The sequence below is a fragment of the Chanos chanos genome, chromosome 15, assembly GCF_902362185.1.
Source record: "Chanos chanos chromosome 15, fChaCha1.1, whole genome shotgun sequence".
Classification (NCBI taxonomy): domain Eukaryota; kingdom Metazoa; phylum Chordata; class Actinopteri; order Gonorynchiformes; family Chanidae; genus Chanos; species Chanos chanos.
Genome location: NC_044509.1, coordinates 5,933,769 through 5,950,890, shown reverse-complemented (window position 1 = coordinate 5,950,890; position 17,122 = coordinate 5,933,769). Strand labels below are relative to the sequence as shown.

The 17,122-nt window shown below is 44.7% G+C and overlaps 2 protein-coding genes across 5 annotated transcripts in view; one reads left to right on the top strand and one right to left on the bottom strand.

The window, feature by feature from the left end:
- Positions 1–1,815: 1,815 nt before the first annotated feature.
- On the bottom strand, positions 1,816–3,784 carry pex12 (peroxisomal biogenesis factor 12). The gene is made up of 3 exons (XM_030792776.1): positions 3,501–3,784; positions 2,727–3,265; positions 1,816–2,381 (listed from the first exon to the last, which is right to left on the bottom strand). The coding sequence occupies exons 1-3, from the start codon at positions 3,621–3,623 to the stop codon at positions 1,991–1,993; spliced, it is 1,053 nt and encodes a 350-aa protein (XP_030648636.1). The 5' UTR covers positions 3,624–3,784; the 3' UTR covers positions 1,816–1,990.
- Positions 3,785–4,951: 1,167 nt separating this feature from the next.
- The window catches only part of ap2b1 (adaptor related protein complex 2 subunit beta 1), a 30,461-nt gene continuing 18,290 nt past the window's right edge, over positions 4,952–17,122 (top strand). For all 4 annotated transcript variants that reach the window (XM_030792436.1, XM_030792435.1, XM_030792433.1 and 1 more), the window contains exons 1-13: positions 4,952–4,988; positions 5,195–5,300; positions 5,762–5,897; positions 6,352–6,597; positions 6,771–6,961; positions 7,722–7,943; positions 8,319–8,439; positions 10,306–10,401; positions 10,647–10,762; positions 11,130–11,295; positions 12,372–12,470; positions 13,753–14,012; positions 14,771–14,963. In XM_030792436.1, the coding sequence (XP_030648296.1) occupies positions 4,952–4,988; positions 5,195–5,300; positions 5,762–5,897; positions 6,352–6,597; positions 6,771–6,961; positions 7,722–7,943; positions 8,319–8,439; positions 10,306–10,401; positions 10,647–10,762; positions 11,130–11,295; positions 12,372–12,470; positions 13,753–14,012; positions 14,771–14,963 (1,989 nt within the window). The remainder of the gene's footprint in view (positions 4,989–5,194; positions 5,301–5,761; positions 5,898–6,351; positions 6,598–6,770; positions 6,962–7,721; positions 7,944–8,318; positions 8,440–10,305; positions 10,402–10,646; positions 10,763–11,129; positions 11,296–12,371; positions 12,471–13,752; positions 14,013–14,770; positions 14,964–17,122) is intronic.

Here is a 17,122-nt window from a genome sequence, read left to right as displayed (position 1 = left end):
TTGTCGTGCTGGCGGAGGTTAACTTTTTGCTTTGCCACATTTGTTACAACTTCAATTATAGACTTACTCAAATTAGTACTTTGATTTCCATAATCCTTATCTCAGGCTCTTCACTGAGAGATTAATACTATGATTCTATATTAACTCAGAGCTAATGTGTAACAATACCTCAGTATGTAAGCCTGAGCGATAACAGGTGTAGAGAGCTCATCAGAACAACAGGATAAAAGAAGACACTGAGCTAAGGCTCCAATGTTCTGTCCGTCTCACTCTAGCGGCTACAATCACATTCACCACACCCTGCTCGTTTCATCTCTCTCTCTCTCTCTCTCTCTCTCTCTCTCTCTCTCTCTCTGTTATTTGCATTTACACAAATGGTAAGCATGCTTCAAGGCAGGAGTCATCTTGCATGTTACCTTAAGCCAATTAATCCTGATTCAATCCTAATATGCATTATACAGATTACCACTCGGATTAAACAGTCCTAATCATTTTGGTACGGTTGACCAAAGGGTGCTCAGAGAACAAGGTCTGCCTTGTGTGCCTACATCGAGAACCGTGACTCTGGCAGACTGCAGTTGCAATGCATGTGGCCATGTGTGGTCAGCCGGGGGGGGGTTTCTGGGGAAGAGGAACTGGAGCCTTTTTCTTTTTTTTTTCTTTTTTTAAACTCTATCTTCAGACTGGCTCTGATAACACACCTGCAGTTTGCTGATCCATGTCCCTCATATGCTTTCAATGAGTCAGCCGGATTTCTGGGTGGGAGACCGTGTACCCCCCCCCCCTCTTCGCGTCTCATGTGTCTCCCTCTCCCTAATCGAGCTGTAGTCATATGCCCTCGCTTAATTGACATATGGACTGTTGGCCTGTTTCTAAATTTACCGTCTTGCTGAGACGACTTAATGGAAAAGGCCTGACTGGCTCCTACATATATCATCAGTGATTTGTTTCAGAGTTATCCTGGGGTAACGTAAATGTTTTCTCTATTGGTGCGTTAATGAAGAGGGATTCAAACGTGTCATTCGGCTCCGGCCTGTTGTTGGTCTCTCGGCCTCTCTCAGTGGCTTTTGGTTTCCTTCTTCTCTCTCTCACCACAAATGAGAACAAAACCTCTTTACAGTCTATTTTATGAAGCACGCGTGCACACACACACACACACACACACACACACACACACACACACACACAGAGAGAGCATACTCTTCCACTGGTTCTTTTCCATCATTTTCTGTGATGCATATTTTCCATTTGATTCTGTCTTGAGATATATTTAAATGAATCTCCAGAGAGACTAAAGCCACGGGCTAAAAAAAGCAATCCTTACTTTTAGTTAAGAGCGAGTCAAAAAACTCTCAAAGGGACTATCACATTAAGGATGTCTCTCAAGTAGGGAAGGGCATTTATTAATGGGCTTATGCTTTTGGTACACGACGCTTCGTTATACTGTATGTTTAGACTGTCGCTATTCTCTAAAAAGGTTTGTGCCTGCACAAAATTATTTCCACTACTTCTTTCAAATGCCCATCCCCATCCTGAGCCAATGCTGAGGGTTTAGTGCTGTATTCAGTAACGTATAAATATTATCATAAATTATCCAGACAAATTATCCTTGGACAAACAGATTAAAGAATGAATTTAAAACTATACCCAAGTGAACCTGAATAACTCTTAACAGTTGTAATTAAGGGCCATTCTCTTGTTACTCAAAGTGTTGATACTACATTTAATAAATGTAAACACAACTTGTCAAGAGTTCCACTTTCAATGCCAAGAAGCAACAATTGTGTATTTGATTTAGAAAACGCTCCAGGAATGCAGTCTCCTGCAGTTATTTTGTTTGTTTGGGATTAAAGTCTTTCCTTTCTGAGCAGTACTAGCATTGAAATATTTAACTCTGTGTATATTATTGTGCCTTTTCGAACACACAAAACAGAGTTCAGTAAGGAATCGCCCGATGTCCCACAGTTCCAAAATGACAACTGAGGTCAGTCTATCCCTCTGACGAGTATATCTTAATCAGATGCTGCAGTCCTGAAGGATATCCGGTCAGGGGACATCGTTGATTGGCTTTAACGTAAATGTAAATGCATCGGTAACAGAAAACGTAACCGGAAGTAGCCAGGACGGTGTCATTGGTGCGTGTTTTTCGGCAGAGCGCGCACATTTTGCAGTGGGCGGGGGACGCGGCCTGGTCCTGAAGGTGGAGTGGGGGCGGGGGGGTCGGCAGGGAGGTCAGAGATTTCAGAGTGCTCTGGTTCTCTGAGGAGTACCACCATTCGAGGAACTGGAGGAAGAACACGCCCAGAGAAAGGCTCGTGGAGAGGGACACGGCCACGCCGCCGACCACTGTGGAGAACACTCGCCGCAGTTTCTCCGACACACTGAAAAGAGATTCACACATTCATAAAACAACAATTAGTGGTTTTTCTTTTTTATGATCTAGATTGCATTCAATTCGTCTTCAATTGAAGATCTGATGTGTTTGAAAATACACTGATGTCCAGGTGAAATGTTCATATTCATAAAATGAAGCTAGGAGAAGACACAGGGTGTAGAATTAAACACTGTGTCACCCATACAAACTTTACATCTATAGACCTCAAATGAACCCAGTGACATTTTGTTTGAGATAAGCATTTTAGGGTATCTTTACAGCCTTTTTAGAGAAAACCTGTTGCCTCCAAAAATGCTACGTGCCTCCAAACTCATTCATTTGTGTATCTCACCTTTGAGCAGAGCTTAATGCAGGTCCAGTGGGTTTGAGATCCAGTTTCAGGATGTCATGAGCAGTGAGATAGTCCAGTTTGACACCAGCAAACCACAGCAGAGGCGAATGGGTCCGTGCCTTACCAAAAACGTACAGAAGCTGCTGGCAAAAAACCCAGCCGTCCCAGGCCATGCACACGAACGGGTACGCAGCCAGGAACGCTCGGTACATCTTCTGTGCCACGGACTGTGGCAGTCGGATAGAAAAATCATCTTCGTCCCGTTGGCGAGCGAGAACTTTTTCCAGTTTGGTACGCAGGTACGGCAAAAGTGACAGCAGGATTAACGAACGCCAGTGCTGCTTACGGCGAAGCCCAAGATGCGCAGGCCGTTTGCTGTCGGAGGAAACCACGCGCTTTAGACCGTAAAAATTTTCAGAGAACGAGGCACTGGTGCGTGATAGGAAATGATGCTGAAGAAGCAAGTCGAGAATGGCATAGATCTCATCAAATCTTCTCCACAGGACCCCATAACGGGAAGGGTTAGACTCCGCAAGAACCTGCAACACATGGTTATTCGTTATCTTCTCATCTGCAATGTGATGAAAGGCTTTTGAGCACTAGAATTACTGTTTGCGATGGAGTAGCAAAGGTTTCATTATGTATTATGTATACAGTAATACATGAAATAAAGGACGGATTTTTTCAGTTTTGCATTTAAAAGAATAATTAGAATTATTTCATATATCAATGCATGCTTTTTGCAGTCGCCTAATAGTTCATAGATCCTCGTACCTTGACGGCGTGCTGCAAGGCTGGTTTGACAGCACTCATCAAAGATTCCTGGGCTAACACCTCAAATATTGACGGTTTGTCTTCAGCTGATGCTGTAGTCAAATGAGCTCCCCGTTCAGCCATAGCAAGAGCAATGAGCAAGGCAAGTAACGTTTGCCAAGCTAGCCACTAAGCGTTGACAGGAATTCAGAACCTGACTGTTTTATCCAAGCACTTCGAACTAACTAACATTAAGTGTCCTGTCCATATTCATTTTACAAAACTTTGTAAAAAGAGACGTGTCTTTCTTATGAAACAGGTCAGAGGGTAGACCCACATTGTACTTGCAGGCCTAAACAAATGCTCGAGTGTTCATGTCAATATAGTCCGTATTGTCTGTTCCTAAGTTCCGGTGTAACCACGATACAGTTCCTAATATCTCTGTGCTGTTCAACCTAGTTCCGTGCTTCATTTTCTTTTCCCGGGAGTACTCCACCGCTAACTCACAGCTGAGGCAGCAGCATCTTCAGTTCACCCGCTGTGAAGAGCTTCATTCTCCTCAACGCCGTCACTTGATATCGACATTTGCTGAAATAACGTTAGTAATTTATGTTTTTGGCTTGCTGACTGCGTCTTCGAGGCCTGGCTGTCCACTTGCTTTATATAAATAGTACATTTGTTGGTCCACCCTGTCATACATTGCAAAGCCATCGCTATCAACTGCTGGTTTAGCTAGTTATGGATAGCTGTCCTAGCTAACGTTAAGGGTCACACCCAATGGGTTAACGTCGTTATCAGCAGACGAAAATGTCGTAAATTACATGGAAACATGCCACTTCAATATATTCCATTTTTATTAGAAGCATCCTTTTGAAATACAAAGAAATGCCAAGCTAACAGTTGGTTAGGTCCTAATGCTAGGTGCGCTAAATTGGGTAGCTAGCTTAGCGGTAAATTGTGCACTGTTATGCTAACTTGCTAAGATTCTTAGCTGCTACCCGAATCTGGCGGTGTGCAGTCGGATATTTGGGCTAATTAGTGCACTTCTCTGTAAAAGTGAAGAGTGTGTTGCAGAATAATAATACGGTACCATTTTAAGTCAAATGACCTTGAATAATTGAACATTACAGTCGGCAGTATTGCTAGCTTGCCGGGAAAACTGTCTACGTGACTTGATTGATTGCATGTGACGGTCAGTGACGGGAATGAAACCTCTGTGCAACAGATCTATCGTAGGTGATGCTGTCATTCGATGAGGGTCTTTAGTGGTATAATGGTTATCACTGGAAACGTTGATTGCAAAAACATTTGCTTTGCCTCGTTTCCGAAGGCACTGTACAAATGTACTCCATGTGTACTTCAATTGAGATTTGGTGAAAAAACGTTCTTAAGAACAGAATTTGCAATGTTATTGTGCCACGACGGGCTTAATAACGTTCCTCTTTCAACTGTAGCCTTGAAGACTTAGGAGAATGACTGACTCGAAATATTTCACCACCAACAAAAAAGGTAAGTATATCGTTATTTGTTCAGTTACGTGACCTGCCGCATTTGCTTCCTCGCATATCCAAGAAATGTCATATCATGAGTATTAGAGTACCATGGCTTAAACAAATTGGTATCGTGGGTATATGCTATATAAACATCATCCTTTAAGCTCTCTGTCTCTTAGCTCGTCGACATGTCTCTCACGCTCTCCCTGTGATCTGATACAGGGGAGATCTTTGAGCTGAAGGCAGAGCTGAACAATGAGAAGAAGGAGAAGAGGAAGGAGGCTGTCAAGAAGGTCATTGCTGCCATGACCGTGGGCAAGGACGTCAGGTATGAGTACTAGACACAGAGCAAGATGATTATTAAAGGTTACCTTTTTTTTGCTGTTATACTGGATAGGGTGTGTAATTAACTCTGAAGTTTGTGAAGGGCTTGGGAATTTGCAGTAGGACAGGAATCCTGGAAGACTTCATCTGTCACCTTAACTCCCTACTTAACTAATTCGCTTTGCACCTGTTATTTAGAACATCTGAGCAAACTGTCAGTATCCTCTACTGTCATTTTACCAATATTCGGTTTTCTCTGAAATAAAAAGTCCATGCTTATGTAGTAGCCATTTTTATGTATCTCCCTGTTTCACAGTGACATTGCGAACCTGTATAAATTGATCTTGCATGTGTTGGAGATGAGTGATAATTTGAGTTTCGGGTGCCTCATTAACATCACATTGTGTGCTGATGACCCTCAGTGATTATGCGTTTGTAACGACTCTAATCCATCTGGCGCTCCAGCTCCTTGTTTCCGGACGTGGTGAACTGCATGCAGACTGATAACCTGGAACTGAAGAAACTGGTGTACCTTTACCTAATGAACTATGCCAAGAGTCAGCCCGACATGGCCATTATGGCTGTCAACAGCTTTGTCAAGGCAAGAGCGGCAGTGTTAATCGGTTGTGATAAGCTGTCAGTGTATCAACAGTCGTACAAGCCTTGTCAGATTCCATTTACTCTCCTGTCTATCTATGACACTCTGAGCGGTGAAGAGATTTAAAAAAATAATAATAATAATAATAAGATTAGTTTAACCTGGATTAGATAAATATTTTCTCTTGGGCAAGAATTATGTCAGATAATGTACTGTTAAAAAATATGACATCCTCAGATCTTTCAGACATTTTGTTTAGCTTTTAATATTTAGTCTCAGTCTTAGTCCTCAAACTGTCTTAATTTTTAACATTTTGCAAAAAATTCCAAAGTAGATAGTTGTAAAAGTCAAGTTACAAGCTACAGACTCTACTTCCGCTTTAACACTACACTAGTCCATCCACACGTCACTGTCACAGTATCTGTAACAAGTCCTCTCTCTCTCTCTCTCCCATCAGGACTGTGAGGATCCAAACCCGCTGATCCGTGCCCTGGCTGTCCGCACCATGGGCTGCATCCGCGTGGATAAGATCACAGAGTACCTGTGCGAGCCGCTCCGGAAGTGTCTGAAGGATGAAGATCCTTACGTGAGGAAGACCGCGGCCGTGTGCGTGGCCAAGCTCCACGACATTAACGCCCAGATGGTGGAGGACCAGGGCTTCCTGGACTCTCTGAGGGATCTGATCGCCGACTCCAATCCCATGGTGACTGCCTCACTGTGCCTGCCAGTTCTGCCTTCTTTGTTTTACCGGGCTCTGTTTTCTCCACAGTCTTCTCTTGACTTAGAGATTTTGTATGTATTAATTTGGCACACGCAGGCACTTTGCCTTGATCATTTATTTCTCTCCCCCTCCCCGCTCTCTCTCCTTGTCCTTAGGTTGTGGCCAATGCTGTTGCAGCTTTGTCTGAGATCAGTGAGTCTCACCCCAACAGTAACCTGCTGGATTTGAACCCCCAAAACATCAACAAGCTCCTGACCGCCCTGAACGAGTGTACGGAGTGGGGCCAGATCTTCATCCTGGACTGCCTGTCCAACTACAACCCCAAAGACGAGCGCGAAGCTCAAAGGTTAGACAGCGGCTCTTGTTTGTGTGTTTTTACGTTGATTTGTTTTTCAGAGGGAGAATGAGTTCAAGGCGGCTGTCTAATTCAGTTTTGACTCTGTTCAGGATTTGTGTGATTCTGTCTCAAACAGATCATATTATGCCCTCCCATGGGGAGCTGGACCCAGATGTTTGAAGCACAATCAGAACTAATATTAGCAAACCTGATGGGTTCCTGCATTTGGTCCTGTCTCTCTAGTCATTGGCTGTGCTGCGGGAGGTGCGGTCAAGAGAACGGAGTGGGAAAATCATTTCCCGATAACTATCTCCTGGGAAAAAGATGACTCGTCCCTAAACCAATTTTCCCAGTTTCATTACTTTGGCAGCTCTCCTCGGGGGAGAAGCTGTTTTTAGCCGCTTGAATTATGTTCGGTTTCTAAAGCTGGCCAATGTTATTTCCTTATGCCGGTGTCACAAAGGGTAAACAAGTGGATTATGTTTCAAATTGACTGAGACAGCAGGGGGCAGAGTTATGCTTCAGAACTGGCACAGACATCAGGGAAAAAACTCTTGTTGTTCTACTTTTAACTGAAACTTTTGCAGTTTGGACTCAGATAAACAACATAAAACATTCCCTTGTCATTGTGACTTATGTGGAATTTGATTGGGGACCTTCCCAAACTTTCCCCTCCTTACCCTAACATTTCTCCGTCCTGTCACCATATTTCTCTCTCTCTCTCTCTCCCTCTCCCTCCCCCCACTCACTTTCTGGATCCTTCTCTCAGCATCTGCGAGCGCGTGACCCCACGCCTGTCCCACGCGAACTCCGCCGTGGTGCTGTCGGCCGTGAAGGTCCTGATGAAGTTTCTGGAGCTTCTGCCCAAGGATTCTGACTACTACAACACCTTACTGAAGAAGCTGTCCCCTCCGCTGGTCACGCTGCTCTCCGGGGAGCCTGAGGTCCAATACGTGGCCCTCAGGAACATCAACCTTATCGTCCAGAAGCGGTTAGTGCCTCTCTTACACCCAGAATCGGCAGTCACTTTCCACGAAGCCCTGGTGTTGTCGTAACATGTATTGTGTCCATTCTGAATTTCCACGAACTGTGTGGTGAGATTCATGTGTTTCTGTCCACTTTAATAATTCACCCTTGTTTGTCCTTAGTGTGTAGGTACATTTGAATGTTAAGAGTTTGGACGCTTTTAATAACAGCCCTGTGTCCTGCCAGTAAGGGGCAGCATTGCCCCACGATGGACTTCTCTTAACGCCGGTGTCTAAACGTTCTTCATTTACTCACAGAAAATGTGAAAGCTGTCATGGCTCTCAGAAATTTATCTTTAAATCAAATTTTTTTTGCTCTTTTTTTCTACCTCTGTTTCTAGGCCAGAGATCCTGAAGCAGGAAATCAAAGTGTTTTTCGTCAAGTACAACGACCCCATCTATGTAAAGCTGGAGAAACTGGACATCATGATCCGTTTGGCCTCTCAGGCCAACATTGCCCAGGTACAGCTACACACACAACTTTTTCTAAATGTAAAGTCCAGTGTACTAGACCTCTGCAAGCAAAGACTATATTCCAGTGTAAACACATTCCAGCGTACACAGTCATGTATGTCATGGCGTTTGAACTGCCGCATGGGTGTGTGTTACATGACCGTTGTACTCAGACTGGGGTACATGTCTGGGGGTGGGGGGGGTCACCAAAAAAAAAAAAATCTATAGAGGTCCTAACCCATTGAACGTAACTGCCAGTTATCTCAATGCACCACATTTGGCCTGCTTAGCATTTACATAGCATCCTAACCTAGACATACACTACTCCTCTCAGAAACGACCGTGAGAGGTTTGACACCACCAAGTTTCCAGTCGAAATCCAATTCACGCAGCAATCAGCGTTGCAGGATTTCTGGCCAGCTGGTAGAGCAGTGTACCCAGACCTCACCCGCAAACCCCCCGAAAATGTTGTCTCCCCTCTCCACGACCTGTCGGCGCGATGCATCATTCTGTGCCGTGACAGCAATCAAATCAAGCGTCGGGCCAGGCCGAAAGTGGAAACATTACATGAATTTTTGCCTTTCGTCCATCACACCAAGATGAGATTGTCACTGTGGTGACAAGCAACCTCATTGCTCCCATAAAAAACAAAGCCCCCCCCCCCACTAAATGTACTGTCCCTGCCCCCCACATCCACAGCCTCACCCCAATGACTCAGCACATTACACATAAAATTGCCTACAGAAAAAAAAAATTACTTCCCAAATAGGGGTCTGTGACTTCAAAAAGTTTGAGAACTGCTGTCATATGGTTCTTAATAAGAATTAACAGTTGTCACCTGATATATAAACAAAAAGTATTGCACTGAAATGCCATTTCCTAGAGACTGTATCCGTGGTAACTGTTGGGATTAAGTCTAGAGGGGAAACACACATCAGCCTTGTCGTTATCTTCTGAGCTGTCGCAGTGTGTCCCCAGGCTTGGTTAATATCAATGTGTTTGACATGCTTAGACATGCCCCCCTCTGTCCCAGCTAAACCCGTCAGTCACACTTATTCAGTCTGCTAAAAAAAAAAAACAAAAAATAAAAACTCTTCACCGTGCTCCGTAAACTTCCCGCTCTGTCCTATCACATCACCCTTACAGTGAGTACACATGCTAACCTGTCAGTCTGAATGATTATCAACAAACGACGACTGCAGATCATTCTCTAGGCGCTGGAATGAAGAGCTGAGTATTAGCCAGGCTGTAACACTGCAGTAGGATGCACTTACAAACCACTTTAATGGAAACACCCACCTTGTTAGCGTACAGTCAGGAACCGCGGCCCATCTGTTGCCGTGCGCTGTTTGCGTTGTCCATCCCCTAGCCTTTCGTCAGCGTCAGTTTCTGACTGCAGGACCGCTGTTGGTCGGATATTTTTTCGGGAAGCGGACAAATCTCAACCCGGCAGTGACGATGACGTGAGTAAACGTGATTGATACACTCGTGCCAGTGCGACGTGCGCTACCCTGTCAGCGCCACCGCTGCGTTGAGAATCGCCCGGCGCGCAAATCGTATCATACCAGTCGACAGCGGCCCTGTGGTCAGGGACGGACCGCTGATAAATGGGACCGAGGGTGGCTGACAAACCGCATGGGAAAGAATCGGCTACAGTATGAAATGTACATTTATATAGTGTATCTGTGAGGTGGGTATACCTTCTCAAGTGGCCAGTGAGTGTAGGTCTGAGGTAGGTGTTGCTAATCAAGTGGACTGTGAGTGTGTTTATCCTGTTTCTTTAGTGTGTCATGGTGCAGTAGGAAGTTCCCTTACAGGCTCTCCGGGAGCTTTGCGGAGACCGGTGCTGAAAAGGTGTGTGTGTTTCATGCGCAGGTCCTGGCCGAGCTGAAAGAGTACGCCACGGAGGTGGACGTGGACTTCGTCCGTAAGGCGGTCAGAGCCATCGGCCGCTGTGCCATTAAAGTGGAGGTGAGACCGTTTTTCGTCCTGACCTGCTGACCGTTCTCTTCCAGGACCGCAACGGGTCATCACCAATCACACGACTTAATGTTAAAATCAGACATGCTCTCTCTCTCCCTCTCTCCTTTGCCGTTTAGCTTGTTAACACTGATTGAAGTGTTCCTAAACGTCTGAGAAGTGAATACTCTCTCTTTTTTTCCTCCACCTCTCTTCCTCCGGTCTGACCATCATTATTCCTGTCCTTCACTCATCAGCAATCAGCCGAGCGATGCGTCAGCACCCTGCTGGACCTCATCCAGACCAAAGTCAACTACGTGGTGCAGGAGGCCATCGTGGTCATCCGAGACATCTTCCGCAAGTACCCCAACAAGTCAGTACCACCAAAACCACCTACAGAACCACATACACTCCAAATGATTTGTATACAGTGAAACAAGCTCTGAGACTGAGCTCAGTAGCTCAAACCCAGGAAACTTGACATAATAATTGTGACTGGCTTGTATGCTCAGATACCAGTCTCGCTACTAATTTTATATATATATATATACACACACACACACATATATGTGTGTGTGTGTGTGTGTATGTATATATATGTATGTATATATATATATATATATATATATATATATATATATATATATATATATATATATATATATATATATATGTATATACATATTTATACATGTATGTGAATATTTATATACATGGTGTGTGATGTGTTACCTGTACAGGTATGAGAGCATTATTGCCACTCTGTGTGAGAACCTGGACTCTCTGGATGAGCCGGACGCTCGGGCCGCTATGATCTGGATCGTTGGCGAGTACGCGGAGAGGATCGACAACGCCGACGAACTCCTGGAGAGCTTCCTGGAGGGTTTCCATGACGAGAGCACACAGGTCGGTTCATCTAATTCAGGGTTGTTGTTTTTTTCCGTTTTTCAAACGAGAGAACGAATGGAGAGAAATGACAGAATGTGACAGAGACACGGTCTCTGGGTCTGCACGTCACACGTCAAATAACGTCATGCGCTTAAAAACAAAAGGCTTGCCATGTAACCGTTAGTAGTACAGATGTTACGTCACTGTGGCTAGAACGTGCATCGTCCCACGTATTACAGATTCACAAGCACTACAGAAACCTGAATTGTAAAATGGCGTTTTGGTATATTGGTCAGAAGTAGACAGTAGAAAATGTAACTGTGATTAATGCAACTGGTTTGTCCTCGACATGGACCGCTGGCACTTCAGAGTTCACAGCTCCTTAGGGCGATGTCACATCGCCGTGTCCCCGTTCACTCCCCATTCGCCACCGTTACGTCGACGTAAGGTGACGGATGCCTTCGATTAAGTCCGTACTTCTCGGAACCCGGGATGAAATGAAATGAAAAGCTGACGCGCTTCAGTTGCCCGTTTACGTAAACGCACGTACAGAATTAATGACCGATATGAACAAAGCAGGTTACCAGAAATGTAATCTACGCCGTGGGGACATCTCGAGTCGCTGGCTGAAAATGGAAACCCTGGAATTACATAGGATTTCTGTGCCTCTCCACCTCTTCCTCAAATACACAGAGGGTTTTAATGTAGGAGGGCAGAGTCTGAATGAATGACATATTCTCAAACACAGCGGTTACCAGCTTTCATATGCCTTTTGATCACTGTCTTTAATGACACCCTGTGATGTCAACTCTAAAGAGTGCAAGTCTCAGGTCTGTGAACTGTACATTTGTTAATCTAGCTGTGTGTTCAGGGGACATTTGATGTTTTGGTTTTTATAGAGCGCTTTTGTGTTTAGTTCATGTTTTTTTTTTTTTTTGTTTTTTTTTTTTGCATATTCCCTCAACTCTCTTATACATTTCTGTCATGATGATAATGATAATGATGATGGTGATGATGATGGTGATGATGATGGAAGCATTGTAACATCTGTACATTATTCATTATTACTGAGACTGTGATTGATGTGTTTGTAGGTCCAGCTCACCCTGTTGACGGCCATAGTGAAGCTGTTCCTGAAGAAACCCTCTGAGACCCAGGAACTGGTCCAGCAGGTCCTCAGCCTCGCCACCCAGGTCACATATTTATATACTGTCTGTGCACGCGCGCGCGCGCGTGTCTGTGTGTGTGTATGTCTCTAGACTGCGGTTATGTCTGCATCTTTACACCTATGTCTGTCCTACACAGTTCTGCAGCAGTACAATCTCCCAAAAGCTGAGTCATGAGTCGATGCTGTGTAGCAATGCAGAGATGTGCCCTTCAACTAGGATTCGGGGTTTGAGCCCCGGTGATGTCGTTTTTGCTCTAACTATGCACGGACATCCGGGCAATCCTATTGGATACACTCTCCTGGGTGACCAATCAGCCACTTTGAAATATGAGAAGATGAACCTGTTTGTAAATAATATAAAAAACAAACAAACAAAACGTAAAAAAAAAGCAGTGCTTCTGAATGGAGAAGCACACCGATAATATGAGCGATTCACTCTCATAATGTCATAGCACACATATAATTATCAGAGAGTGCTCATGCTTAGGTTAGTCATCAAGCGTTTTAAAATAATGATATTTACAAATACAATTACGCACACCGACAAGAGGCAGAGAGAGACAAAGGGCTTTGCGGATCCCACACGCTGAGTTCACACACACACACACCCCCACATGTGCTCTATCATTCCCACTCTGCAGACACTCTGCCCTCCCACCCACAAGCTGAAATGCATTATCCCCGACCATCAACCAAAATAAAAAACTGGGTTTTAAAACAGCTTCTCGTCACGCTGACTGACACTGATCATATCGTATCTATCTGTCTATCAAATCAGTTACACATCCTTATTGTAAAACATTCTTCTAAACCCATTATGTTTAAAAAACCCTTTAAATGTACATTTATTTGGTCTTTTTTTGTTTGTTTGTATGTTTTATTTTGGTCCCTCAGTTAAATCTAAATTAAATACAGAGCTAGTCTTCATTCTCCCAGACCTCTTTTGAGATTGGGTCATGATAAAATGTTGTTCAGCTTAGGAGAGGAACACAAATACAGGCGGGCAGAGGAGGGTGGGTGCCTCCCCCTGAGTCAGTATTCCTCTGAGAATGCTCTCTTTGTTAAGTGCCTCGGGGAGTTTTTTTCCCCTGCCGCGGTTGCCTCAGGCGTGCCCACTGGCGTTCTGCGAGAGCCGGCTTTTGTTTCGCTGCTTTTGTGACAGTGTCTGTTGCGAATACCACAGTACAAATAAACTCAGCTGAACTGAACCATTCCAAAATCTTTTTTTCTTTTTTTTTTTTAAACCGCGCACTCAGTCAACCTAACGCCGCCGCCGCCTCTCTTGCTTCAATCCTGTTTTCACACAGGACTCGGACAACCCTGACCTGCGCGACCGCGGCTACATCTACTGGCGTCTGCTCTCCACCGACCCCGTGACCGCCAAAGAGGTGGTGCTGTCGGAGAAGCCCCTGATCTCGGAGGAGACGGACCTGATCGAGCCCACCCTGCTGGACGAGCTCATATGTCACATTGGTTCCCTGGCCTCCGTGTACCACAAACCCCCCAACGCGTTTGTGGAGGGCAGTCACGGCATCCACCGCAAACACCTGCCCATCCAGCATGGCAGGTACAGAGAGAGAGAGAGAGGAAACTGGCCTGTGAACAGCTGGCTAACCAACTCACTTCATTTACAATACACATACCAGATTTTTTTTTTTTTTCCCACCGTAAAGAGAAAAAACATCGTCTCAGTTTTCCACTCACTTACGTAAGGCTGATTCAAATCCGGGGCCGATTCAAATTTAAATTGATTTATGTTATGCCAAAATCGAATATGGGTTAACAGAAACAGTGAGCGACCCTTCTCCCCTTTATATGATCAAGCAGTAGTGATGTTTTATGGTTTTATTTCACTTTGTTTGTTATGGTTGATGGTTTGGGCAGTCAGAGTGTCATTGATCAGAGAAAGCGGCGTCGTTCCTATCCGTGATGCGAGCCATGCCCAGTTACGATTAGCGGTGTTATCATTCCGGAACAATCTGTTTCTGCTGCTGTGGTTTCAGATCCTTTTACTGTTGTATTTATCTCAAATTTCTCAAACCAGCGCCCGTTTTCATACGGGCTTTGATTCATTTATCTAAATTGCGTCTCTTTATAAACCACTCGTTTGTTGATTAATTGCCTCTCAAAAGTAAACAAAAAAACCCCCCAGATGTAGCGCGTTCAAATAAGTGGACCGTATGAAACACAGCTAGCTCAGTGACAGCAATGACACGCAATGACTGATGTGTCTGTTTGTTTGTGTGTTTATTTATTTATTTACGTTTATTTCCATCCCGTTGCACCCACCTCCGCGTCGCACCCGTCCCCTCCCCGCCTCTGCAGCATTGACACCGGGGAGAGTCCCGTCAGCTCCGGGCCGGCCGCCCCAATCGAACAGCCGCAGGTCATCCCGTCTCAGGGCGACCTCTTGGGAGACCTGCTCAACCTGGACCTGGGCCCTCCCGTCAACGTTCCCCAGGTCTCAGCCATGCCCATCGGGGCAGTGGACCTCCTCGGAGGGGGTCTGGACAGTTTGGTGAGTGACTCGACTGGGATGACAACGATCTGAATCGGTGTTTCTTCGACCAAGTTTTAGGAGCCAGTGTATTTTCTATGTAATCCCACACTAGTCTGGCCGTACTGACTAAAGCCCAGGTAGTGATGAAAGAAACAGAATCAGACACGTTACTGTTTACGTAGGACGTGAAAATTCTGACCGCTGTGTTCAGAAACAGCAGTTGTTCTAAACCACTGTTAGGCATGTAATATATATTTGAAGTATTATTTGACGATCTAATACCAAACATTGGTTGAGAGGGAAAGGAAAAATGTTTTAAAAAAAAAAAAGTGTTTAAAAAAGGGCGCTTTGAGTGTGTAGTTAAAAGGTTAACAATTCAAAAAAAAAAAAAAGGCAGGAGATGAACAGGTCCTGCTGCATCCAATCAGAGAAGTGTTTCGGAGCCCAGTGTACTTGGCCCCATGGTTTTGTATGTGTGATGTGTAATGAGGGACACGGCATCGACCTGACTGCACCTGGACAGGGTTTTTTTTTTGTTTGTTTGTTTTTTGCACCTGGACTTTTAAAACGCGCGCAAGAGAGAGAGAGAGAGAGATTACCAACGCTCCGCCTGCACGTTGCCATGACCACAACCACAACAGACAACGTCCACTGAATATGAATGAACCCAAATTTGATCTCTCGCCCGAGAACAATGCAACGGGGCGATTCGTATCTTAACACTCGCGTTGCTTTCTCTGGAGAACTAAAAACAGTTTTTGGGTTTTTTTTAAAGGCATATTACACTGGTGTTGTGTTGTAATGAACGAGGATTCTGTTGTGTTACTGGACAACGTTACTGCCTTGGATACTCTATATTCATGAGGCTCTGTCACGGCCTAAAGCAGGGCTGGTGGTATAATGAGATTGAAGAGTGGACTGATGGGTAAAACATAAACTGCGGTGACGGCCGTGGGCTCGTTCTTCCGACAGCTCGGCTCCGACGGCTTATCGGGCTCCGAGGGGTACGCGCCCGTCACTTACGAGGAACGTTCCCGAAGCATTTTTTCGAGGCGCGTTCGCTCACAGCGTTGTCTCGATCTGGCCTGGTTCAAATTCATGCTTCCTGTAGGAGCCAGTGCACCACCACGGGGTTTTTTTTTTGGGTTTGGTTTAGTTTGGTTTGTTTGTTTTAATTGGGGTGGGGTTTTTTTTTTTTGCTGTTGTTTGTCTTTTTTTTCTGAAGAACAGCCAGGGTTTTGCGAATTTTTTTGGACTATTTTGTGAATTCTGTTCTGCTAAATGTGATGTGTCAGTCGGTAAGTGAACTCGCCGGAGGGGAGAGAGAATCGCTCTGTTCCAAGCCACGTCACACGCTGCGACAGTCTGGCTGCTCCAGAACTGAAACGCACCGAAGCCCGCCGCTCGTCAAAGTGAATTACGCCTAAAGATGGGAACACGGAGTCACTCATCAAGAATTCTCCGGAACGATGACGAGTGCTTAAGTCTCATTCAGAGAGACGTTAATCTCAGGCCAGTGTCCTTGGGCGTGGAGAGCGGCCAGATAAAAGTCAAGCCGAACTGCCCCTGTGTGACCTCATATTGTCTGGGGCTGACAGGAAGGATTATAGCTGCCACAGTGAATGGTTAATCAGAGATTCACAGGTCTCAAACGCCGCTGAGTATTGAATGAGGGATGGGTCTGTATGTAGGATAATTACTCAAGTTGAATGGTGTTTTCGCACAGCCACAGTCTATGGAAAGATCAGTGGATCTCTTAACAGTACCCTGAAGTTTAGGCGCAATTAATATAAAGTTTGACACGAGGCATAATACACACAATACGCGATTCATTTTAGTTTGAGCAACCGTTTTTATTTAGGGAGTGTTTTTTTATCCTTAGTTGCAAAAAAAGTTTCAAGTTGGCAGCCTAATTTGTTGACCATTAAGGAGTTTCCTCATGAAAAGTGTTTTAATGGTCTGCGCCCATAGCAAAGATGTAAAATTAAAATCAAACTCTTCAGATCATTCTTAATTTCCTAACTTATTTGCTTTCTAGCTGGTTTGTATAATATACATATGTGTGTGTGTGTGTGTGTGTGTGTGTGTAACTGTAACTCCATCGACCTTTCAGCGTGTGCTTGACAGTGAAACGGGCTCTCTGTTCCTTGCCTGGAATGTAACTGGATTTGTAAGAG

Coding starts and splice junctions, on each gene's coding strand:
- pex12 (XM_030792776.1), bottom strand. CDS start 3,623: ATGGCTGAACGGGGAGCTCATTTGACTACAGCATCAGCTGAAGACAAA. Junction 3,266..3,500: donor CCTTGCAGCACGCCGTCAAG/GTACGAGGATCT, acceptor CATGTGTTGCAG/GTTCTTGCGGAGTCTAACCC. Junction 2,382..2,726: donor GCATTAAGCTCTGCTCAAAG/GTGAGATACACA, acceptor ATCTCTTTTCAG/TGTGTCGGAGAAACTGCGGC.